This window comes from Mastigoproctus giganteus, chromosome 1 (genome assembly GCF_048544385.1).
Source record: "Mastigoproctus giganteus isolate SK-2022 chromosome 1, ASM4854438v1, whole genome shotgun sequence".
In the NCBI taxonomy this organism is placed as follows: domain Eukaryota; kingdom Metazoa; phylum Arthropoda; class Arachnida; order Uropygi; family Thelyphonidae; genus Mastigoproctus; species Mastigoproctus giganteus.
The window spans coordinates 80,835,273-80,862,762 of NC_143575.1; the positions used below are offsets into that span (position 1 = coordinate 80,835,273).

Below are 27,490 nucleotides of genomic sequence, written 5' to 3' on the forward strand. Positions count from 1 at the left end.
TTGATGCAAGAAAGCAAGCTTATGCAGCATCAGCCAAAAAAAAAAAAAAAACCACTTCCACTTCACCCTCTGTTCGTTCAAAATACCTGTCCAGCTGTGCCTTAAACTTATTTAGGCTATCAACCTCCACCACAAGGGATGGAAGTCTGTTCCACCAACCAACCACCCGCTGGCTAAAGGCAAATTTCCTACGTCTATCCTACATCTGTCTTTCCTCAATTTGAATTTATGCCCTCTCAGGTGATTTTTCTGAGCTAGAGGAAGAATCCCATCAGCATTCAGCATGCTTAAACCATTCAAGGCTTTATACACCTCTATCAGATCACCTCGCTGGTGCCTAGTCTCCAGACACTGTAATTTGCAAAACTTAAGCCTTTCTTCGTAAGAGCACCCCTTTGTTCCATTCACTAATCTTGTTGCCCTTCTCTGTACTCGTTCCAGCAGCTCTACATCCTTCTTGAAATGAGGCCTCCAGACCTGTATACAGTACTCTAGGTGTGGCCTGACCATTGCCTTATACAAGGGAATAATCACCTCCTTATCCCTGCTGGAAAAATTCCTGTATATCATTGACAATACTCCATGAGCTACTGTTGCAGCCCGTCTGCACTGCTCAGAGAACTTGAAATCTGCCTGCACAACCACCCCCAAGTCCCTTTCATTCTCTACCACTGTCAGTGTAGTACCACAGAGTTGATACGTTGCTCTGGGGTTGCTGTTTCCCATGTGTAGTACTTTACATTTGTCAATGTTAAACTTCATTTGCCACCTCTCAGCCCATCTGCTCAACCTTTCCAGATCCTGTTGCAGCAGCATAGTGTCAGTAGTGTCCTTGACAACCCTGCCAACCTTTCTATCATCTGCAAACTTGGACATTAAGCTTGATATACCATCATCAATATCATTTATAAATACAGAAAACAATAATGGTCCCAACACTGAGCCCTGAGGGACTCCACTAATAACATTAGTCCACGATGAGCAGTGTCCATTGATTACCACTCTCTGTCTTCTCCCCCTCAACCACCCCTTTATCCATAGCAGCAATTTGCCTCCAATGTCACACTGCTCCAATTTGTGTAGCAGTCTTCCATGTGCAACAGTATCAAAGGCTTTTCTAAGATCCAAGTATATAATATCAAAGTTATTCCCTGCATCCAGTTCTTTTGTGACTGCATCATAGTATCCAATCAAGTTGGTCAGGCAAGACTTCCCCTTAACAAAACCATGCTGTGTCTGAGCTATAACTGAAGTCTTGTCTAAATGATCCTGCATTGCTTCTTTAACCAGTGCCTCCATTAATTTTCCTGGAACAGAAGTTAAGCTCACAGGTCTATAATTACTTGTGTCAGCCTTTTGATCCTCCTTTGTGAATTGGGGTCACATTTGCACATTTCCAGTCTATGGGTACCTCCCCTGAGTCCAAGGAAGCTCTCATAATTATGGCTAAGGGTTTGCTTACTTCCTTTGCTGCCTCCTTTAATATAACTGGATAGATCCCATCCACCCCGGGTGCCTTTCTTGTGTTTATCTTCAACAGTTTCTCCTCCACTTTACTCCCAGTTATTTCAAGATTCTGTAGCTTACTGCTAGAGTTGAATACACCTCTGGCATTCCCCTTGCTGAATAACTCCTCATGTGTGAATGTCGATGCAAAATATTCATTTAGTTTGTTAGCTACCTGAGCAGGATCATCAACAGTTGACCCATCAATATCAAGTGGACCAATCTGATTCATCCCCTTCCTTCTAGAGTTTACATAAGTAAAGAACTCTTTGCTGTTTTTCTTTGCATCCCTTGCCAAGGATTTCTCGTAATCTGCCTTCGCCTGCCTAACCTCCTTTGTAACTTGGTTGCATATGAACTTGTATCTATCATAGGCTTCTGTGTCATGTGTTAATTTGTAAGTATCCCATGCATTTTTCTTCTCTGCCATATGCCTCATTAGTTCATCTGACATCCATTTTGGCCTAAACCTTGAACAATATTTCTTAGTTGGTATGTAAAGCCTAGTAGCTTCCAAGATAAGTTCTTTGAATGCTTCTCATTTTGAATTTGCTGTTGGTAACATCATCAGTTGGTCCCACTGTATAGAATTTAAATACTGTCTCAGTCCATCGTAGTCGCCTTTACGGAAGCAATAACCCTTCCCTTTACCCCTAATGGTAGTTACCTCTTTGAGTAAATCCCACTTCAGCACACTGTGATCACTGCCACCTAGTGGTTCATTTATCTGCAGATAAATGAACCACTAGGTGGCATACAACTTTAAGCATACAACTTAATTGCATAAAATTATTGATCACTGAAATCCTTGAAATGAAGTTACAATCAAATTCTATCATTGTGCGCTGTCCTTACCTAATTTCAGATTTCTGGTGTTTTTTACGCATGCGCCAATACAAATAATCTCTCTATTTAAGAACTTAGCACACACTTTGCATTATTTCCAACCTGTGAACAAGACAATCAGTCAAAGCTTAGTCTGCTTAAGGAAGGAAAGTACAGTAAATTTTGTTTAATTTCTATGTTTAATGTGTTCATCCAAATTTTATAGTCATGATTTTAAATTATTTATTCCCATAAATGGTTTTCCCATTTTTAATTATTCTGACACAATGCCTTCTTGCACTCATGGTCTCGTTGGGTTGGTTTGATGTGTTTCGGGATCAGGTTGGAGCTTTTGGCTTTTGATTCTGTTATGTGTCAAATTGGTCATGTCTCTATGAGGGAAAGAAATTATTTTATCCATTATCTTATTCATTTACATTTGGAGAGCACTGGCTGGAAGTATACTATGCCAAAGATTGAGGTAATCTCTTACTCTTTTAAATATGTTGCTTCTGAAAGTATAACTGAAGATATGTGCAGGTGTATGGATTCAGTTGCTTTAAAAAAAGCCTGTAGAAGTTTGTATTTACACATTTAATTCTGTACAAAGTTCCTTTTTTAATATGTAATTGAAAATTTTTTATTATGCTATACTATATTACAATCGAACTTGATTATAACGAGCATCAAGGGACCGACAAAATTTCCTCGTTATAACCATTGCTCACTATATCAGTGATGAATTAAAGCTACCTCCTATTTTTTTTTTTTTTTTTTTTTAATTCTCAATAACTTGATAAAAAGATAGATTCAAAAAAACAAAAGAAATATTTGAGAGAAAAAAATAATATTACTATATACGTACATATTACAGTCAGTTCTGCTATAATGCAGATTTGCTCCAACGTGATTGATATATTAGGGAAAAATGTGACTATAATGTGATTTTGATGTTGGCTTGTGCGCGATTTCGTCTGCGAGTAATATCAGGTGAATGTAAAGCCCAGCACCAAGCTGAATGTAGCGACCTGCACAGCAATACATACAAGTTTACGAAGCTTAAAAAATGTCAAACTTCAAATGTGTGAGAGCTATATTTCTCATTTACTGTAATTGTATTGGTCGAAGACACTGTTATCAAACTTATCATTCTCTGTATTCACAAGATTTTCTGTTTGAACAGAAATTTCGTGAGGCGGGATAGTGCGAGCGGAGGAGCGCATTTCTGGAGGTCACTACCATAAAACAATAAAAACAATTTTCAGTTCCCAGTTTATTGGACTTTTCTATTAGTGCAGTCTAATTATAAATGGGTAGCAAACTTGATCTTATTGCATTTGCAATAATACTGATAGCTGGAATTCTGTGGGTTTTTACGTAATGGTGAGATTGTTTCCCCTTCCTCTTCAATCATATAAAAAACATAAATAAATTTTCCAAATCTTCTCTTTTGTGCTTGCCGTGTTCTTCATTATTGATTGCTCATCTTTTTTACTGTTTTAAATTTAACAATCCAAAAAAAAAAAAATGTCAGTGAACAGAAATACCAATCAAACTTCATACTTGTCAAGGTAAAGTGCTATATTTACTGTTATATATATTTATTAGAAATTTAAGGTGTTTAAACCTATATTAACAATATTATTGGGTTTCTAAATTTTTTTTTTACCGTTTTGCTTATATGACTGAACATTTTTTTTTTTTTTTTTTTTTTTTTTTTTTTGAGTGCTCTGCCCCATCCCTATTTTTCCCATAAGTCCTGTTGTTTTTGATGTGCAAAATACGATAACGTGGAGATTTTTAGGAACACATGTACCGTGTTATAGCAGAACTGACTGTATATGTACTAATATGCTTGTATAAATTACAATACACTGAATATTAAACACAATTTATTTGTCTATAACTTTAAAACCATACATTTAATACTAAACAATTTATTTCTCCATAATTAAAAACAATACTAATTAATAATAAACATGATTTCCTGTTTTGCGGATGCATTGTAGATGTCTTCATCATTGAAATCTTTTCTGATTTCTGTCGAAACACGGTCAATCCATTTATTTGCCATTATTGGATCTGCAGATTCTCAACTAATTTTTGCATAAACGATGTTATGCTGGTTTTTAAATCAATCCAGCCAGCCGTTGTTATATACAAAATCATCTGGTCCAAATTGTTTAGCAGATTTTTCCATTTAAGCCTTCAAGATCGAACTGTCTATTGAACATCCAGCACTTCTTTGTGTAGTGAACCATTGAAGCAATGCTTCATCGAGGTTTGTAACCTTGCACTTTCTAAATTTTATTTTTATTATTATTATTTATTATTTATTATTTTCAGTTATCCTTTCCAGTGCCGCCGATATTTAAATATTTTATTCTTCCACAATGTCGATACTGTTGAAGAGGATAAAGAAAATTTTTTACACACTTCAACATTTTTTGCACCATGTTCTAACTCGTGAATAATTTCGACTTTTTTTTGCAAATCGAGAGAGACTTTATTTTGTCAGTAGACATGTTTCCGAAGGAACAGTTCATTTCTAACTAATTTTACTTTAAAATGACAGTAAAGTGATTTGCATATAAACAATTATCGTTTCCAAAATTCTTAGAAGTCCTGAAATAAATTTATGGTTCAGTGAATACAAGACAATCTATAATGCGATCATAGAAATTACAAGCGAAATGCTAATGTACTGTTGTATATCCCCTCCGTCCCCGAAAGGACAAGGTTAGGTCATAAACCGGCCCCTAATCCGATGCGGGTGGTCATAAAAGCTAAGTCACCCATTTCATTTTTGTCTATTTCAAGAATTGGGTTTTTTCGACTACCCGAGCAATTAACAATGTCTGCATGTTTCGATGGTTACCAAACTTTTGTACAGTATATCCGTAGTACGCTCATTATAACAGTGAGTGATTGTATGGGAATATGCATGAATTAATATCATTATGGCTTTTAGCTAATTACAGCCATGATCTCGTTATTTCTATGCTCCTTATAACCAAGTTCGACTGTATTTAGTTTAAAGTGTGTTTCTCAGCACAGCCATTAAAGAGCCAGATGGAATTGCATGTATCAGGACATAATGTGCAGCTTGTCTTCATAAAAAACTGCATGTTGATTGAATCTTACAAATGGGAAGGGTGCTTTCTCCACAAGTAGTATTACAAATAACTATGAAATAACTAGAACGCTGCTGGGAAATTGTAAAGCATGATGTCCCTAAGCTATTGATAAACCTGTAGTCATTTTGCCTGTTGCATGCATTTTACAGGCTAAAAATTGTGGAAAAGCAGTATGCTGGGTTGTTTCAGATTTTTGAACTGATTAAATGACTCTTATTTATTCCAAGACATTTATCTGGCTCTTACCAAGGGTTCTGGCAGTGAGAGCACAGTAATTAATAGCAGGTAGTGTCCTGTGAAGAAGTTACGATGGTCAAAAGGAAAAGGGTTTAGATTCTGAGACTCTAGCAAATTGAATTATTTCTTGTGCTCTAACTGGATAAATAACTGTGTGCTGTGAGATGCAAATACATCATGGGAAGTGTTTAAGAGATTTTTCTTGGGAGCTATTGAAACATGCTTTCCATGATAGTACTGCAATAGAAAGATGGATGAAAAAAGAGGCTGTTAAGTTGAATTGATGAAAACCTGGGATACATATGGACTGTTGTGAGATAACAATTTATATGACAATTATAAGCATATTTGTAACAGAACCAGTGATGGGATAAGACAGGCAAAATCTGAATATGAGAAATCACTGCAAAGATAGCTAAGAATGAGGGCAAGAAGGTATGCGAATACAAGAAAAGAAGAGAAGGTATTAATTCTTACAGCTCTAATGCACAAATTGCCATGCTCATCTGTCCATAGAATTTTAAATTTTATTGAAAAGTTGAAATGTTATTATACCTAGTATGTGAGAATAATAAAGGTTTAAAGAAAGTAGACCCTTATTATATAAATAATATAGGTCTGCCTAAAAGAATAGTGTTGGCAAAATTAATTAGAATGAAAAATGAACATAAGCAAAATTAAAATAACAAACTTATAAAATTATAATACTTGTAAAATTTAGTTAATTACAAAATACAGTATTTCCTCAATTTGTTTACCAGACAAAACTAGACACCTGGCAATTATTTTTGGTAACAAATTACATTTAAGAAGTTTTGAGCTACTTCATCTTCTAGAATTCTATCAGTCCTAACTAGAAAGTGCGCGCGCGCGCGTTGCCTTGAATGCTTGGAGATATCACTGCATAATGATAAAAATTCTTACCGCATTTGGCCAGTATAATACAGCGGTTTTAATCATGGTCCTCCCACACTGGGTGGAAACGACAGAGTTTGAATCCCGTCAATTATGCAATGAAATATAAGAACTTTTTTCAAGTGTCAAGTCATTCAGTCTCAAGTATGGTCTTTGATACCAGAAACCTTGGCCTTTTCATCTAGCAAACAACAAACTGACCAAAGAATACACATAATTATAGGCACAATATACTGAATACTTGTAGCCTTAGCTACTATGTTCAAACTTTGTAGCAAACACAATGTACAATGCATACAGTTTTAGAATTATAGCATTGGGGAGGGGTATAGGATTGCTGCTGCTGTGTGCAAAATCAGTGACTTGGTAATCAATGATGATAAACTAAAAAGTTTCTCAACTTTATGCTTCTTACAAAAAAGCATTAGGTGACATAATGTATTTCAATTTTGTTTGTAAACTAGTGGTAGTATTGGCAAATGATGCAAAAAGCAAGCTTTTTTTTTAGCATCAGCCAAAAAAAAAAAAAACACTTAACCCATCCATACCCTCGAAGAATTTCTTCCTTGAATTTATTCAAACCATCCACTTCCACAACAACAGATGAAAGCCTGTTCCTATGATCAACCACCTGCTGGCTGAAGGCAAACTTCTGTACATCTATCCTGCAACTGGAATTTGTCCCTTCATGAGTGTGGTCTCAGCAAGAGAAAGAATGCCATTAACATTTAGCTTACTCTGTCCATTCAAGGCCTTAAGCACCTTAATCAGAGCGCCCTGCAGGTGTCAAGGGAAAAGCTGAAATTTGCAGAATTGAAATACTCAAGATGTGGCCTGACCATGGCCTTGTTACAATGGGATAATCACCTTCTTATCCCCGCTAACAAAGATTCTGTATATCATGGGCAAAATCCCAGGAGTTATCCTGGCAAAATGTCTCCATCACTCAGAGAATTTCGTGCCTGACTGCACAATTACCCCCGGGTCTTTTTCATTCTACACTACCCTGCATGTAATGCTACAGAACTGATAAAGTTAATCTGGGGTTACTGTTATCCATGTGCAGTACCTTGCATTTGTCAATGTTAAACTTCAACTGCCATTTCTCAGCCCATCGACATATTTTTCCTAGATCTTGTTGCATCAACTCACCCTGATCCCTGTCATTATCACCCTGCCAACTTTTGTATCATCTACAAACTTATATATTAATCCTGATATACCTTCATCAATAACATTAATAAATACTGAAAACAACAATGGGCCCAGACTGAACACTGGGGAACTCCAATGGTAACATTGTCTACAAATAGTAGTGCCCATTCATCACCACTCTGTCTTCTTTCACTTAACCATCCCTTTATCCATAGCAGTAACTTGTTCTTAATGCCACATTGCTCCAGTTTATACAGCAGTCTTTTATGTGCATCAATTAACCCATTCGGGATAGCCCAAATGAGTTAATTACTCCTGTGTATTTTCTATGAAAAAATTTATAAAAAACACAAAACACTATACAATGAGTATTCGCATAATGCATACTTTTAATCTATAAAATAAAAAAAGTCAATCCGTTATGGCACATTTTCCGGAAAAAAATGTTCCAAGAAGGGGTTAACCAGTGATTCCATTACTTTCCCTGGAACAGACAAGCTAACAGGTCTGTAATTACTCATGGCACATTTTAATCACCCCTCCCTTTATCAATTGGGGATACATTTGCACATTTCCAGTCAATTTTTTGTGTTTAGCTTCAACAGTTTCTCTTCTACTTTCCTTTCAGCGTGTAAATTGGTGTGGACTTGCCATTGGCACTGAGGCTAATATTTCTGCATTTCTTTGGGTTTAGCAAAATCATCCCAAATTATTAAGCATAAATTGTAGTCATTGTTCCTAAATAATGATTTTAAATGCAATTTAGAACAAAAAACCTTAAAATTTGAATTTCCATTATAAAAGAGAAGGAGAATTGCAACTAATTATTGCCTTTATCGTGGTCTTTCCCTTCATGGTGTGTGTGTGTGTGTGTGTGTTAATTTTGCTCATTGAATTGATATGCCAGGAACAATTAATTTAGCATACAGGATTAAAAAAAAAACTAATCATGTGATAAAAAATTTAAAACTTTCTACTTTTCATAGTTTAATAGTGGAATGTCAAATCCTATTTTCGTGTTTGTTTGGAACCTTTTTTTTTTTCTCTCGTTAGTTGTTGGCGCATCAGATTCTGTGGCCATAATGCACCTTGCAAAGTTTTTGCATTTTACTCTGATCCAAGCCCGAGGCGGGATTCGAACCCACGACCTTTGGGTTGCCAGGCAGGCACTTTACCCACCAGGGCTAGCCCGGTCGGCTTGTTTGGTATCAGCTGAAAGGATATTTACAAAAGCTACAAAGTTAGCAGTAGCATTAGCATTAGTAGAGGCATATGATGCAAGAAAGCAAGCTTATTCAGCATCAGCCAAAAAAAAAAAAAAAACACAACCACTACTCCCATTTCATCCCTCCGTTCGTTCGAAATACCTGTCCAACTGAGCCTTAAATTTGTTTAGGCTATCAACTTCAACAACAAGTGATGGAAGTCTATTCCACAAACCAACCGCCCGCTGGCTAAAGGCAAATTTCCGCACATCTATCCGACATCTGTCCTTCCTCAATTTGAATTTATGCCCTCTCAGGTGATTATTCTGAGCAAGAGGAAGAATCCCATCGGCATTGAGCATGCTCAAGCCATTCAAAGCCTTATACACCTCTATCAGATCGCCACGCCGATGCCTAGTCTCCAGACTCTGTAATTTGCAAAACTTAAGCCTTTCTTCGTAAGAGCAACCCTTTGTTCCATTCACTAATCTTGTTGCCCTTCTCTATACTCATTCCAGCAGCTCTACATCCTGCTTGAAATGAGGCCTCCAGACCTGTATACAGTACTCAAGGTGTGGCCTGACCAATGCCTTATACAAGGGAATAATCACATCCCATCCCTGCTAGAAAAATTCCTGTATATCATTGACAAGACACCATGAGCTACTCTTGCAGCTCGTCTGCACTGCTCAGAGAACTTCATATCTGCCTGCACAATTACCCCCAGGTCCTTTTCATTCTCTACCACTGTCAGCGTAGTACCACAGAGTCGATACATTGATCTGGGGTTACTGTTTCCCATATGCAGTACTTTACATTTGTCAATGTTAAACTTCATTTGCCACCTCTCAGCCCATCTGCTCAACCTTTCCAGATCCTGTTGCAGCAGCATAGCATCAGTAGTGTCCTTAACAACCCTGCCAACCTTTGTATCGTCTGCAAACTTGGACATTAAGCTTGATATACCATCATCAATATCATTTATAAATACAGAAAACAACAATGGACCCAACACTGAATCCTGAGGAACTCCACTAATAACATTAGTCCACGTTGAGCAGTGTCCATTGATTACCATTCTCTGTCTTCTGCCACTCAACCATCCCTTTATCCATAGCAGCAATCTGCCTCCAATGCCACACTGCTCCAATTTGTGCAGCAGTCTTCCATGCGCAACAGTATCAAAAGCTTTTCTAAGATTCAAATATATAATATCAAAGTTATTCCCTGCATCCCGTTCTTTTGTGACTACATCATAATATCCAATCAAATTGGTCAGACAAGACCTGCCCTTAACAAAACCATGCTGTGTCTGAGCTATAACTGAATTCTTGTCTAGATGATCCTACAGCGCTTCTTTAACCAGTGCCTCCATTAATTTTCCTGGAACCGAAGTTAAACTAACAGGTCTATAATTACTTGTGTCAGCCTTTGATCCTCCTTTGTGAATTGGCGTTACATTTGCACATCTCCAGTCTATGGGTACCTCCCCTGAGTCCAAAGAAGCTCTCATAATTATGGCTAGGAATTTGCTTACTTCCTCTGCTGCCTCCTTTAATATAACCGGATAGATCCCGTCCACCCCGGGTGCCTTTTTTTATGTTTATCCACAACAATTTCTCCTCCACTTTCCTCTCAGTTATTAGAAAATCATCTGGCTCACTGCCAATGTTTACTTCACCTACGACATTCCCCTTCCTGAATAACTCCTCATGTGTGAATGTAGATGCAAAATACTTGTTTAGATTGTTAGCCACCTGAGCAGGATCCTCAACTGTTGAACCATCAACATCCAGTGGACCAATCTGATTCATCCCTTTCCTTCTTGAGTTTAAATAGGTAAAGAACTCTTTTCTGTTTTTCTTTGCATCCTTTGCCAAGGATTTCTCATAATCTGCCTTTGCCTGCCTAATCTCCTTTGTGACTTGGTTACAGACCAACTTATATCTATCATAGGCTTCCATGTCACCCATTAATTTGTATGTATCCCATGCATTTTTCTTCTCTGCCATATGTCTCATTAGTTCATCTGACAACCATTTAGGCCTGAACCTTGAACAATATTTCTTGGTTGGTATGTAAAGCCTGGTAGCTTCCAAGATTAGTTCGTGGTGCCTCCGTAGCCAGGTGGGAAGGAACAGCAGTGCGCAGCACACTCTTCTTAATTACACCGGGGTTCGAGCCCGTCACCACCAAATATGGAGGATGCGGAAAGGTCAAGGATTGACCACCGCATATCCCGGAGCAATATGGCCTTAGTTGCTAATGCTCCTAAAAACCAACCAAAAAAAAAAAAAAAAAAAAAAACCAAGATTAGTTCCTTGAATGCTTCCCATTTTGAATTTGCTGTTGGTAGCACCATCAGTTGGTCCCAAAGTTTTTGCACAGTGCCAAAGTTCTGTATAAAATTTCCAAAAATCAGTGTTATCACAAATCAATTTAATATTGGCTTATCCATGGTACAAAGGGTACTAGGAAAGTTTTGCAATATGACGCAACAATGAATCACAGGAGGCTGCTTGTTGCTGCATGTTGAGACATGTTCATACGTGCATAGTAGCCGCCGTGCCAAGTCGATGGGCTCAGTTATTCATTAGTAGTGAGAGTGTAAAGTGCTTGCGATGGCATCGTGGTCACGAAATGAGATAAGGACAGTTTTGCGGTATAATTTCGTGCGTGGTTTAACCATAGACCAGTGCTTAGAAGAAATGACTCTTGCACTAGATGATGATTGTCCACATCGTACAACGATATTCAGGTGGTATAGAGAATTCCAAAGGGGAAATTTCACTCTGGAGGATTCTGAGAGGCCGGGAAGGCCACGAACGTCAGTTACGGAGGAAAACGTTACTGCTGTGAGGAAAATGCTTGACGAAAACAGGCGAGTGACCTACCAACAGATTGAGGATACTTTGGGCCTAAATGCACCAGCAATTCGTTCAATTCTGCAAGATCATTTGCACGTGAAGAAACTTTGTTCTCTCTGGGTGCCGCATCAACTGACTGAAGAGCAGATGACACGACGTGTGACTTGGGCCGGGAGATGTTAAAAAAGTTTGATAAGGGACAATCTCGGTATGTGAACAACATTGTGACAGGTGACCAGACTTGGCTGTACTATTACGATCTGCCGACCAAGGCTCAAAACAAAGTTTGGGTCTTTGATGATGACGACACACCCGTAATTGTCAGAAAATCCCGATCTGTAAAGAAGAAAATGATAGCTGTATTTTTCAAATCGAGTGGAATTGTGGAACGTGTCGTTTTGGACACGCAGAAGACAGTCACAGCTAAGTGGTATACTGAACAATGCCTGCCTAAAGTCATTGGATCTATGAAGAACCTGCGGCCAAAGTCAAGAATGGACACCTGGTACCTCCATCACGAAAATGCTCCAGCTCACCGCGCCAAAGCCTGCACCGAATATTTGACCACGACAGGAGTGAAACTTCTCGAGCACCCTCCCTACAATCCAGACCTTGCTCCCTGCGACTTTGCACTGTTCCCGCATGTGAAAATGAAGCTAAAAGGGAGGCGGTTTACCAGTGATGAGGACCTTCTACGGGCTTGGGACAACGAGTGTGCTTTACTCCCTAGTGAAACTTGGCAGAACTGGTTTAAAGATTGGTTTCGGAGGAAGGAGAGGTGTATTGAATGTAGAGGAAATTACTTGGAAAAAATTAAATAAACAAAGCTGTATTGCAAAACTTTCCTAGTACCCTTTGTATATGACATTAGAAAAGCAAACACTAACAATGAAAAGAGCTGTAGGTTTTGGAGGCATGTTTTATTGTTAATTTTATCTCTGTACTTTAAAGATGTGGACAAACTGGGGAAGGAAAAATGAGAGTAGGTGTGTTAATAGGCTTAATGAATCTGATAATTATAATGAGCAATTGTGCAGAGAAATAGAGTAGGCCAGTAAATCAGAGTCTCTTATAATGTGGGATTTTAATTTCCCAGAAATTGACTGGAATTTGTGGGCTGGTCACTCACACACTAGCAAGGCTTTTGTGGATTTATTGGATGATTGTTTTTTACAGCAGCATGTTCAGGATGCAACTATTTTAGTAATACTCTTGAGCTGATTATCAGTAGTGATTCTTCATGCAATAAGAATCTGCAGATAAAGGAACCACTAGGTGGCAGTGAACACAGTGTGCTGAAGTGGGATTTACTCAAAGAGGTAACTACCATCAGGGGTAAAGGGAAGGATTTTTGCTTTCGTAAAGGTGACTACGGTGGTCTGAAAAAGTATTTAAATTCTATACAGTGGCCAACTGATGATGTTGCCAACAGCAAATTCAAAATGGGAAACATTCAAAGAATAAATCTTGGAAGCTACTAGGCTTTTCATCCCAACTAAGAAATATTGTTCAAGATTTAGGTATAAATGGATGTCAGCTGAACTAATTAGACAAGTGGCAGAGAAGAAAAATGCATGGGATACATATAAATTAACAGGTGACACAGAAGCCTATGATAGATATAAGCTGTTCTGTAACCAAGTCACAAAGGAGGTTAGGGAGGGAAAGGCAGATTATGAGAAATCTTTGGCAAAGGATGCAAAGAAAAACAGCAAATAGTTCTTTACTTATATAAACTCTAGAAGGAAGGGGATAAAGGGGATATCGATGGTTCAACTGTTGATGATCCTGCTCTGGTAGCTAACAAACTAAATGAATATTTTCATCTACAATCACACTTGAGGAGTTATTCAGGAAGGAGAATGCCAGAGGTGTATTAAACTCTGACAGTAACTGGATAATCTTGTAATAAATGAGAGTAAACTGGAGGAGAAAAATTTTTGAAGATAAACATAAGAAAGGCACCTGTGGTGGATAGAATCTATCCAGTTTATATTAAAGGAGGCAGCAAAGGAAGTAAGCAAACCCTTAGCCATAATTATGAGAGCGTCCTTGGAATCAGGCACTACCCATGGACTGGAAATGTGCAAATGTGACCCCAATCCACAAAGTAGGATCAGGGAGACACAGGTAATTACAGACCTGTTAGTTCCAGAAAAATTAATGGAGGCATTGGTTAATAAAGCATTGCAGGATCATCTAGACAAGACTTCAGCTATAGCTTGGACACAGCATGGGTTTGTTAAAGTGAAGTCTTGTGTGATCAATTTAATTGGATACTATGATGTAGTCACAAAGGAACTGGATGCAAAGAATAATTCTGATATCATATATTTGGATCTTAAAAAGGCTTTTGATACCGTTCCACATGGAAGACTGCTGTACAGATTGGTGCTATATGGCATTAAGGGCAAGTTACTACAATGGATAAAGGGATGGTTGAGTGGGAGAAGACAGAGTGGTAATCAATGGACACTGCTCTTCGTGGTCTAATGTTATTACTGGAGTCCCCCAGGGTTCGGTGTTGGGTTCATTGTTGTTTTCTGTATTCATCAGTGATATTGATGATGGTATATCAGGCTTCATTTCCAAGTTTGCAGACGTTACGAAGGTCGGCAGGGTTGTTAATGACACTAATGACAGTACGCTGCTACAACAAGATATAGAAAATTTGAGCGGATGGACTGAGAGGTGGCAACTGAAGTTTAACGTTGACAATTGTAAAGTACTGCATATGGGAAGCAGTAACCCTAGAGTAACGTATCAACTGTGTGGTACTACACTGACAGTTGTACAGAGTGAAAAGGACCGGGGGGGGGGGGGTAATTGTGCAGTAAGATATGAAGTTTTTTGAGCAGTGCAGACAGTCTGCAAAAGTAACTCATGGTGTCTTGTCAATGATATACAGGAATTTTTCTAGAAAGGATAAGGAGGTGATTATCCCTTGTAGAAGGCAATGGTCAGGCCACATCTTGAGTACTGTATACAGGTCTGGAAGCATCATTTTAAGAAGGATGTAGAGCTGTTGGAACAAGTACAGAGAAGGGCAACAAGATTAATGAATGGAACAAAGGGTTGCTCTTACGAAGAAAGACTTAAGTTTTGCAAATTACAGCGTCTGGAGACTAGGCACCTGCGGGGTGATCTGATAGAGGTGTATAAAGCCTTGAATGGTTTGATCATGCTTAGTGCTGATAGGATTCTTCCTCTTGCTCAGAATAATCGCCTGAGAGGGCATAAATTCAAATCGATGAAAGACAGTTGTACGATAGATGTGCGGAAGTTTGCCTTTAGCCAGCGGATGGTTGATTGCTGGAACAAACTTCCATCTGTTGTTGTAGGAGTTGATAGCTTAAACAGATTCAAGGTAAAACTAGACAAGCTTTTTGGAGCAAGTGAATGGGTGAAATGAGAAGGGGGGGGGGGGTTGGCTGATGCAATATAAGCTTGCTTTCTTGCATCATGTGCCCTTGCTGATGCTATGCTAATGTTATTAGTGGAGTTTCCCAGGGTTCGGTGCTGGACCCATTGTTGTTTTGTTTATTCATCAATGATATTGATGAAGGTATATCGTGATTAATGTCCAAGTTTGCAGATGATACAATGGTTGGCAGGGTTGTTAACAACAGTAAAGACAGTATGCTACTCCAACTGGATCTAGATACGTTGTGCAAATTGGCAGAGAAGTATCAACTGAAGTTTAACATTGACAAATGCAAATTACTGCATGTGGTACTACACTTAAGGTGGTAGAAAATGAAAAAGACCTGGGAGTAATTTTGCAGTCAGATATGAAGTTTTCTGAACAATGCAGACAGGCTGCAAGAGCAGGTCATGGGGTTTTGTCAATGATATACAGGAATTTTGTCAATGATATTATGCCCCTGAGAGGGCATAAATTCAAATTGAGGAAAGACAGATGTAGGATAGACGTGCGGAAATTTGCCTTTAGCTAGCGAGTGGTTGGTTGGTGGAACAGACTTCCATCCGTTGTCGTGGAAGTTGATAGCCTAAATAAGTTTAAGGGACAGGTATTTTGAACGAACAGAGGGGTGAAGTGGAAGTGGTTTTTTTTTTGGGGCAACAAGATTGGTGAGGGGAACGAAGGGGTTCTCTCTCTCTCTCTCTCTCTCTTACCAAGAAAGCCTCAAGTTCTGCAGATTGTAGCTTCTGTAGAGTGGGCACTTGCGAGTGTGTGATCTAATTTTTTTTTTTTTTTTTTTTTGTGTAAACCCCAAACACGAGAGGTATTAGAACCTATAGTACTTGGTACCGTGCTTAGGTTGAGAAGACGAAAGAAGATATTTGTTGACATTGGACTTGAACATCTGTAGACTGTAATTTTCAGGAAATACGTATGAAGGAAGGTTGTTCCAGAAAACAGCAGTTGAATGAATAAACGAGGAAGATGAAAATTTGGTTCTGTGAGTTTGAAGTTGGACAGAAAATGGATGTTGGCTGGTGGCGGCACGTGTTTGGACTGTTTTGAAAGAGAGAACGGACATTATAGAAGCCAATTCAGAAGAACAGCGCCCATGGAAATATCTGTAGAAGAGGTAATCAGCAGAAACAGTACGTCTGTGAGACAGCGAGTGGAAAGACTGTTAGAGACGAATCATTAATTAACCTAACTGCCCTCTTCTGAATGGAATTAAGAAGCTTGAGAGAGGTTTTGGGGACACCACCCCAGTTGTGGGAACAATATTCCATGGTAGAGAGAATTTGCAATTTGTACAAAGTGAATAGCCATTTGAAAGAAAAGTAACGCCGAGAGCAAAAAAGAAAACCAAGTTTTTTAGATGCAGAGGAAGCAATATTTGTAATGTGCTTGTGCCAAGAGAGATTAGAAGTCAGGGTAATCCCCAAAAGAGATATATCATTTTGCCTAGAAATCGGAGTGTCACGAAAGATAAGCATAGGAGCACAAGAATGATTTTTGCGAGATATAACATAAGACTGAGTTTTAGAAGCATTTAAATCAACTAAGTTGTCTTTGCCCCACTGGAGAATTACCTGAAGATCAGCATTTAAGGAATTGGTAGCAGATTTTCGAGAAGTTGAAGCTGATTGAGTAGGGCAAGGTTTCTGAAAATGGAAAGTGGAATGCAATGTGCTGTGATCAGCAAAACTATGGATAGGATTTCCAGTCAATGGAAGAAGGTCATTAATATACAAGAGGAAAAGAGTGGGGAAACGAACTGAACCTTGGGGGACACCGGCATTAGTGGAGAAGTTAGAAGACGGAGCAGTGCCATCTACCATCACCCTCAGTGAGTGGTCAGAGAGAAAACTGGATAGCCAATTACAAAAAACAGTTGGCAAATCATAAGATGGAAGCTTGTTTAGAAGACCTTTATGCCAAACACGATCAAAAGCCTTTGAGATGTCAAGAGCAACTACTTGTGTTTCACCAAACTTTTCCATTGAATTAGTCCATAAATGGATAACATAAGCCAGAATATCACCAGTGGATCGACACTGACAGAATCCATACTGGCGATCGTTGATCAGACAGAAGGTTTCTAAGTAATTTAAGTCTTGGCAGTTAATTGATTTCTCCATTACTTTAGAAAGAGTAGAAGTAATTGCAATGGAACGATAATTGGATGGGAGCAATTTGTTACCCTTTTTAGGAACTGGCTGGATATGAGCAAATTTCCAAGCAGAAGGAAAACCACCTTTGGAATAAGAAAGTGAAAAAAGTTGGCAAAGAAAAGGAGTAAGTTCAGGAGCACAGGTGGGAAAATACCATCGGGACCCGGAGCTTTCTTAGCATCAAGATTCTTCAAAATCCTTCTGACATCCTTTTGACCGAAGTCAACAGGAGGCATTGAATGGAGCGTGTTGGGAATGATGGGAAGTGTTTTACCAAGATCATTAATAGATGAGTTGGAAGAAAAATGGGATGTTAGAAGATCAGCTTTATCCTTGGCTGAAGTGACAACAGAACCATCTGGTTTGGACAGAGGTGAGGGCAGAGATGGGCAAAGGTTGCGGCCAGTAGCTTTAGCAAAGACCAGAATGCCCGGCTACCATTAGGGCAACAAGCAAGTTTTCTACTCTTAGCCTGTTCAAAATCTGGTTTGGACTGATTAATAACTGCTTTACAATTGTTGCGAGCTTTGGTGTAGGCAGAAAATGAAACTGAAGAATTAGAAACAAGCCAATTATGATATGTAACGTTCTTCTCTTGAACAGCCTTAGCACATTTATTGGAAAACCAAGGTTTAGATAAAGGACGAGATTTTAAAGTGGAGTGTGGGATAAAGGATTCCATTTCTGCAAGAATAATTTCACTGACACGATCTGAGCAAACGTTGACATCAGAAGTTTTGAAACAGTAATCCGACCAAGGAAAAGATTAAAAGAAATCTCGCAAGTCATCCCATTTTGCATTCTTGTAATGCCAAACAATACAAGGTTGGGAATAGCCATGAGATAGAGGCTCCATTGGAGAAGAGACAATCACCCAGTTTTGATCTGCGGTGCCTAAAGGACCTCTCACTTCGACCGTGTACTTAGAAGGGTTGTTTGTGAGAAAAAGATCAACCGTGTTGGCTGTATGGTTAGGATTCTCCGGTATTCTTGTAGGTAAATGTACAATCTGTGCAAGGTCATTAGTAATTGAAAAAGCCTCAGCATCTCGACCAACCGGGTCAGTGTAACTAGAAAACGGAAGCCAGCTGGAGTTGTGAACATTAAAATCACCAAGGAAAATTACCTCAGAGTTGGGAGAGCGGTAGATGAATTTGACACAATGGGTTAGAGAGATTTTGAGCCAGAGAAGATCGAAAATAGGAGATTCCAAATTACCAAATCTCTGACAGGGAATATCAAAACGGACATATGCACAAGTACCACCTTTGAGGCGAAAGGAATCATACAGTGAATAATTTGGGCAACTGGAATGAGCAGTAGTTGAATCAACCATTAACTGAGATTCTGTCAGAAAAAGCAAATAGGGTTTGGCAGACTGTAAGTGGAAATGTACATCGTTGAGATTAGAATTGAGACCACATATATTTGTGAAATGAATTAGGAAGTGTTTGGGAGGTTTAGATCTTTTTGCAGGTAAGCTTACTCTAATAGTTTGACAATTCATGGTGTATTCAATAGTAAGAAAAAGTGAGAGGGACATGCTGTATGAAGTAATGAAATTTTTGGATATGGCATACACATGGTAAGAATATACCCAGATTCTTGACATAACGTGGCCTCAACAATGCACCCCGCATACACACTACTCGGACTCCCTCCAGTCACTATCTGGCAGAGTAGAGATAGCAAGATTATGCACTAGCTGATCCGGAAGCCTCTAGAGAGTTACCAATAGGTTCAGTCCGGTGTACTAACTAGAGGCCAGCCTGCGAACACCATTTTAGAGCTGTACCCTCGAAATGTAAGGAAGATTGGATCTCATCACGATGTTCGTCATAACCTCAAAAGTCATCAATCATATTGTATGATGGAAGAGATAGGGAAGGGTTGACCGGAACTTGACTCTGGAGACGAAACATGGGTTCCACCACTTCAAGCCTCGAATAAGCAAAGTGGTGTTATTGCACCTGTTGATGAGAGTCATCTACCACTTAGTGCTGCCTGGTAACACAGAGGGGCAGCATTCCTCCATGTGGTGTGGCCGTCACACCTTGACCACTGCTTACGTTGGTTCACACCTGGGTGGTCACCCACCATGTGCTTGTGCATGGAGGTTATACCCAGGATTACTAACAGTTCCACCATCGTGAAGGTGCAAGGGAATGAGCTGTTGGCTGTCACAGACCGTCCGGACTTTGCCAAAATTGGGTCCACTAGTGTCGCCCGAATATCAGTTCCATCAGCGTTTTAGATTCCCAGGTAGCAAGTACAGCTTGTTTGGCATATCTTACAGAATTTGGTTCTTGAGGTTGTCTGTGACAACCTCAAGGACCAAAGGAGGAATATAAGGCCTTGAATGGGTTGAGCAGGCTTAATTCTGATGGGATTAAGATCTTGCTACTCTTCAGATTTCGAGCCTCAGGGAGCATAAATTCAAATTGAAAAAGACAGTTATAGAATGAATGTTTGGAAATTTGCCTTAGCCAGCGGGTAGTTAATTGGTGGGACAGACTTTCATCTGTCGTTGTGGAAGTTGATAGCATAAATAAATGCAAGGAGGAACTGAACAAACGTTTAGAGGGAATGAATGTGTGAAATGATTTTTTTTTTTTTTTTGGCTGATGCTACATAAAAAAAAAAAAAAAAACTATTATTTTTAGGCCACCTGAATAATTAAATTCATCTGCCGTGCTGTGTGTCTTATGTCTGTTAATTGCATGCGTTCTATGGTCAATTTTTCTGTTTTGCTGGACAAAAAACCCCAGATTCTGGGGGAAACCTTTTTGCTATCTACGCCTGAGACCAACTAACTCAGCTATGGAGTGAAATGATGCTACATAAGCTTGCTTTCTTGTATCACATACCTCTACTACCACTACTACATATCGAGAAGCAGAGCTGGTCAACTACTTTCTATGTGTCCATACCCGATGGGCAGATCAAGGGTATTCCACACCTTTTTCGGAATTATGTCTTACAGCAGTAGTTCAAAATATTAGGTGAGAGTTGGCACAGCACAGCAGTTTTACTGTCGGGCTATATATACTTAAATTTCCTTAAAAATTATGTATTGTATTATATTGTGTGCGTGCACTGGTGTTCAAAGAAAGTGCATCACCCCTTAAAATTGTAATTATCGTCTGAATAATGTAAGTATATGGCAATATTTCTTACAGATTGCGTCAGATAATATTGACATGCATAGATGATGATGTAGTATTGTATCAGCAATATTACGTCAAAAATGGACTTTCAGCTATATAAGCGACACCTCCATAGCTAGGTGGAAAGGAGCAGCAGTGCGTAGCACACACTTCTTGATTAGACCGGGGTTCGAGCCCATCACCACCGCATATCCCGGAACAATATGGCCTTAGTTGCTAATGCTCCTAAAAACCAAAAAAAAAAAAAAAAAAACAGCCATATAAGCATGCTCTGCAAGAATTGTGGTCATTCCTTGCTTGTGTCAGTCAGGATGGCAAGTTACGTGCAGTTGACACCACAAAGAAAGAGTGCTATTATTGCTGTACGTGAGGCAGAATGTTCTTCCCATCATATTACTTATAAAGTATCTTGTAATCAGTCAACAGTGAGTAGATTTCTTTCCAAACTCAAGAATACTGGTTCTGCTGATAGGAAAAAAGGAACCAGGCGCAAATAAGTCTCTACGCCAAAACAGAACCGACTGCATTTTGAAGTGCTTGTGCCTTAAAAACCATAAAGCTTCTTCGTCTGAGCTGAAAAGGGAATGGGAAGAACATACAGGAGTGGTAGCAAGTGCAGTAACAGTCAGACAGTAACAGCCCATCATCCTAAGAAGCCATTCCTCACACAAAAAATGAAAAAGGCCTGATTAATTTGGTGTGAGGAGCATGTGAAATGGACCCCTGAGCAGTGAAAGTCAGTTATTTTCTCTGATGAGAAAAAATTCAACCTGCATGGCTCTGAAGGGAGACAAACGATTCGCCATAGACCTGGTGAAGAATACCATCCAGACTGTATGGTGTCTACAGTGAAATTCCCTACCAGCCAAATGGTATGGGGGTGCATTTGGTATCGCAGAGTAGGTCACCTGCAGTTTATAAAAGGCTCTGTAAATGCCAATAGAATCCCTCCTATATTGGAAGGCAAATTGCTACCAACCATTAGAGACCATTTCAACCTGCCAAGTAACTGCATCTTTCAAGACAGCTCTGCTTCTTGTCGTCAGGGGGCAAAAAGTGTTAAGTAGGCACTTCTGTAGTTACTTTAGCTTCATTTCCGCATTAGAGGTTTGACAGTAATGTGTTTACATTTGTTACAAGTGAAAAAATGGTTGGAAGAGGCAGTCCATTACAACTCTTAGCTGGCTAGGAAAGAGCCCAGACCTGAATCCTATAGAGAACTTGGTGTCGTGTGGAATCTGCAGTTGCCAGAAAAAAACCAAAGGCCCTTCGTGAACTTCAGGAAGCCATAATTCATGTTTGGAACCACGAACCATCAGTTGATTATCTTCAGAAATTGATCTTGTCAATGCCTCGCCGATGTGCTGCTGTCATCAGGGCCAGAGGCAGTTCAACTAAATATTAGTTTGCACCTGGTGAACTTTTCATTTTGTTTTCTATTTAAAATGATAAACTGAAGCAAATTGAGGGCTTCTGATAACATTTCAGCCATAATTGTCATGTTTACCAAAACTGTTGTATAAAGGTTTCAAATGCTGATTTTTGGAATATTTTGAGAGCACCCGTCAAATATTACTTAGCTTTGCCTTAACTATTAATAAATATCTTTTGTTTATATTTCTATTTGTGATGCTAGTCATTAATGTAACATACCATCGTAAAAAAGGGTTAGAAATGTGAAATTCCTAGGTGATGCACTTTCTTTGAACACCAGTGTGTGTGTTTATATATATATATTTTTTTTTTTTTTTTTTTTTCACATGTATAATATATAAACAGAAATATATGCATGTGTGTGCAATTCTCGAAATTTTGGAAACAATTAATAGTATTTAATATATTTATAAAATTATTATTTATATACATAGTATATAAACAGCAATATGTGTATTCATGTATGTAGATATTATTTGATTTTGGAGAGACTTTCTGCTCTTACTGAGGATTGAGCACCAAATACTCAGTATCCATGCTGGATCTTATATTCAACTTTGAGATAAATACTGTTGTCTACAGTTCTACATAAGTTTCTGATATCATTTTCAATTGTATAACATCACTATAACATGTAAATTGAGCATGAATCTACTAAACGTTTAAAACTTTGGATGCTTCCAGAACAGTTACTTTCATGTTTATTGGCATTTCATCACCTCACTCACAGGGGGTCTCTATTAACAAATTTATGCTGAACTGTGAATAATGTATTTTATCAAAGTGAACAGCTGAGTGATGTATGGAAGTAAAATTTCCATTTTAAAAGCGTAACAACCATTACGTTTGAAATTTTTTGAATTTTTGAAGTTTGATTTTATTTCAACTACTGTGTTGAAATACCTCTGCAATTTTATAGTATTGAACTGTATAGGGCAAACACACTAGCCCAGTGTAGGAGTTAACGGAAAACATAACAATTGTTATATTTTTAAAATGGTAGGTTTACTTTCATACACTGCTTAGATATGCACTTAGACAAAATACATTATTCACATTTCAGAATGCATTTGCTAATCGTGACCACCTGCCAGCTGATCAGAAGCCAGTAAGCTTCAAAACAGCCAGTGAGTGTCTTAGATTTTTAAATCTAAGTTAGTTGATGCTGTACAACTAGATTTATTAAATCATCTTAGATTTTTAAATCTAGTTGATGCTGTACAGCTTAGCCAAAACCACTGATAGCTGTACTTGTCTGTAAGTTGAACATAATTCCTTTCCTTAGCATCTGTACTTAGCACTATCTTGAGTGAGAGCAAAAAGTCTCTTTCTCTGTTACTGAAATTGAACAAAGATAATGTGTATGATGTTTGGATTTTATATCAACTACTGCATTGGAATACTCCAGCAATCCTGTAGTAAGTTTTGTTTAATTGAAAATAACATGTAAAAACATTTTTTAAATTTCAATTTTTATTAAAAAATAAAATGTTTATTAATGCATTCCATTACTAAAAGGCAAACATTGCTATACCCCAAAAAGATTCAAAAACCCAAAGACTTTTTTTTTTTCCAGAAATAAAAAAAAAAATGTTAGGCAACTGTCAGATCTAGTGTGATCCCCTTTGAAAAAGTTTGGGTTCAAATTCACTTGTGAATTTGAGGCTTGACATAGCTGGTCAGGAGTGCGAGTGCAGTAGCACACACACTTTGAGTGGACCAGGGTTCAAACCTGTGACTGCTAAATACGATTAACATTTGTATTGATTGATTTATTGTAAACTCCACTGACCTGGTGGTCATGCCGGAGTATAAACAAGAACCCAAATTTCACATGAACTTGGGTTCAAATTCACTTGTGAATTTGAACCTCAAGTTCATGTGATTAATTCACTTGTGAATTTGAACCTCGAGTTCATGTGAAATTGTACAAATTTTTGGTGTAGCACTGTGTACTGTTGGTGTTTATTGTTATTTTTGGCAGAGCCCAAAGTCATCCCCCCCCCCCCGTGAATGCACTCGAGCCAACAACTATTTCACCACATAAGGAAAGCAGAGTGACAGAAGAACACTTAATTGCATCAATAAATGTTCTTTTGTTGCAGTGAATGACAGAGGACATTTGCTACTTAAATTTTTTACAAATCCCGGGAAAAATGGATCACTGAAACTACCACTAAATGGAAAGCTTCCTCATACTTGACTGTTCATGTTAAATTCTGTTACTTTTCTTTGTATACAAAAAAAAAAAAAAAAAATCAGACCTGGTGTAGCTGAGTGGTCAGGAGCGTGAGTGCAGTAGCACATGCTCTTTGAGTGGACCGGGGTTCAAGCCTGTGACTACTAAATACGATTAATGTTTATATTGATAATTTATTGTAAACTCCATTGACCTGGTGGTCTTGCCAGAGTATAAACGAGAACATTTTTTTTTATTGTTTAAATAACAATATGCAGAAGTTTCCTTAAAAAATTATAGAATTTTTTTTAAAACATTCCAGCTATGTGACTTTTTGTTTTTTTGGTCACACACAGTTTCCTCCTGACCTGGAATATGCCCTCATTCAGGATAAAGTTATCTTTTCTGCTTTCCAGATTTTTGCTAAAAGTGCATTTATGAGAAGGAAAGACACCTTTCTGGTACTGTTCCTCATAATTTTGGAAATGCTTAATACTTTATATTGAATCTTCTTCCAGGCTGAGCATTGTTCTGTTTACCTTGATAATTGATGATTTTCAACATTTTATATCTGGACTCTTAATGTATGTATACTTCCTATTTGATCTTTTACCTGGACTCTACCACTTCTTGTACTCTCGTGGAGTGTTCTAGACTCCTTATAAGTGGATTCTTCCTGCTTAATTATCTGACTAAAACTTACCTGATACTTATTTTTGTCAGTTTAGTAGACATTCTTACTTCCCTTGACCTTTCTTTTTTTCCTTTTCTCTGACTCTCTCAATGTGACTGGTTGTATGGTACATAGACTGATGTAGCTCTCTTGTCATTGGCTTTCCTAATCACATTTGGCAGCTGGGCATGGATTTATAAATCAAAAAAGGGAAGGAAAAAAAAATGTAATTCACTTTACATACTCTGCCAGGACTTGTAAGAGGGAAAAAAGTTCCCTGAGTGGCTTTTGAAACAATCTTGAAACTTGCCAAAATAATACACTTTAATATCAGGCAAAAAAAAAAAAAAAACTGAACTCAATCTGAAAAATAAAGGTTAGTGAAGCCAAGTTTTCCCTTAGCAATAAAAATAGCAGTAAAAGGCTCACCACTGCTCTTGTTTCAAAGTCATCAGTTAAAAACAAGAGCAATAGCAATATAATACACTTTGCCAAGAATCAATACTTTTGTTAATGCACTTTAATATCAAACAAAAATAACAATAAAAACATGGAACTCTTTATCACAATAAGGGTCCAGGATCCCAAGTTTCCTGAAGGAATTGAGTCCCAACATTTCTGTGTTCTGCTGTCAGGGAATGCTACTGATGTCGCCCAAGAGTTGGCATGTTTCCCCTAAAATTTTAGCAAGAATTCATATAATTAAATTAACAGCTAAAATGGGAGACACTCAGCTGTCAGTCTTGATTTGTGAAAGCTATTAATAAAATTAATGTTAATTAATGAGTATTAACTGCCTATGCCACACTACAAATTGTAGGAAATTTACAGCAAACTTTGTTATAATGGAAAACGTGGAATGCCTTTGCTGCTGTTTGGTTAAGTTAGGAAATTGGGAACAACAAAAAATTTTTATTTCTAATTTGCAGTAAAAAGAAATGATCTTGTTCATTGTCCATCCACTCCTCAGCTGTGGATCATGATAAAGTGAGCTTCATGCATAGAAATACTTGGACAGCAATTAAAACTCTGTGCAAGGGTTTTAACCTCTTGAATGAAGGAGGGGTATTGGTCCCTTCCTTCAACAGGTTACAACACTTGTGTGAAGTTTTAGGACACAGTTCATATATCACACTGACAATGAAGTTTTTCACAATCTATAATAGAATTGTAGGAACACATACTTCCCTGCACCATTTTATACAGTAGACAGTTGATACCAGTGCACATATAACTAGAGTTCATTCACTGAAACCATGACATGTCAACACTGCTGTAAACAAAACTTCCGAAATGCCCTTCAAAGATCATCAGATATATATCTGGTTTGCTTTTATAGACTATCATTATTAATATAATGAAAGTTTTAAAAACTTTCGTTATATTAATTATTTAATATGCACTTCTTAAAATTATTTTACATAGAATGAAGTCTTATTTCAGACTGCACAAAAATTGGGCCAAGTGGACCAGGATCATTTTCAGCACATAGATGATATTTTAAAGGAAATTGGACTAGGTGATGAGAGCAGTAGTGAAGAGGATTATGAAGTTCCTTCAGAATCCGATGACACAGATGTTTGACTATTTTGATTTAATTAAAAAAACATTTTATCTGAACAATTTCTTTTCTTTGTTCGATTATATAAAATTTTCATGTAAAAATGATACTCATATAAAGGAACATACCTTTACATGAGTATTATTTTAACAAAATTATCACATCCATTATAAATATTCTATCTAGTTTTTGTTTCTTTTATTGATAAGCTGTTTATTATAAATGCATTGACTGAAATACTTCGTGGGGAGGAGAATTCGAATTCCCATTTCACAGGGAAGTAAAATGCATGGCTAATTTCTCATGAACAGTATAAGTTTGATTTTGATTTGGTAGTTGTTGGCGCATCGGCTTCTGTGGCCATATTGCACCTCCCAAGGTTTTTGCAGTACTTTGATCCAAGCCCAAGGCGGGAATCGAACCCGCGACCTTTGGGTTGCCAGGCAGGTACTTTACCCACTCGGCTAGCCCGGTCGGCAGTGAACAGTATAAACTCGATTATTAAGAATAAATGAGGATGTAAGATGTTTGGATAATGAAAAATTCATATAATAAAACAAAGAAAAAAATTATTTTAAATGTAATAGTAATACATACATATGTACATAAAATAAAATTGTTTCTTGAAAAAAGTCATTGACATTTGTTTAAAAGTTGCTATCTTTTTCTTAGCTGCCAAATCACAAACACCTTTTAAACAAAAGTTGCCTTGTGCCCGAGTTCTTCCTGTCTCTCAAACTACTTCATAGCAACCTCTAAACATTGAAAAGCTTCAGAATGTGAAACACTACATCTTCCTCATCTTGGCCCTATTCCTCTGCTTTCATGTTCAACAAGGACTCAATTATTTCATCATTCAAAATCCGGAATCTGGGATTATCAAAATCATGCACTGATATCTTCTTCGTTGCATTCTCTACAAATTGAAATTTGTTTTAATGTTTTCTGTGACATCAGAATTTCCCAACAGATTTTTGAAGATTATATCATCACATGTATAGAATTCCAACCATCTGCTAACATGTAGCAACGGT

At 37.9% G+C, this 27,490-nt stretch overlaps 1 protein-coding gene across 1 annotated transcript in view; it reads left to right on the top strand.

The window, feature by feature from the left end:
- LOC150090926 (uncharacterized) overlaps positions 1-26,891 on the top strand; it is a 153,170-nt gene extending 126,279 nt beyond the window's left edge. Inside the window, exon 10 of the mRNA XM_090380689.1 lies at positions 26,339-26,891. Within this exon, the coding sequence (XP_090236815.1) occupies positions 26,339-26,479 (141 nt within the window). The 3' untranslated portion in view covers positions 26,480-26,891. The remainder of the gene's footprint in view (positions 1-26,338) is intronic.
- Positions 26,892-27,490: the final 599 nt, after the last annotated feature.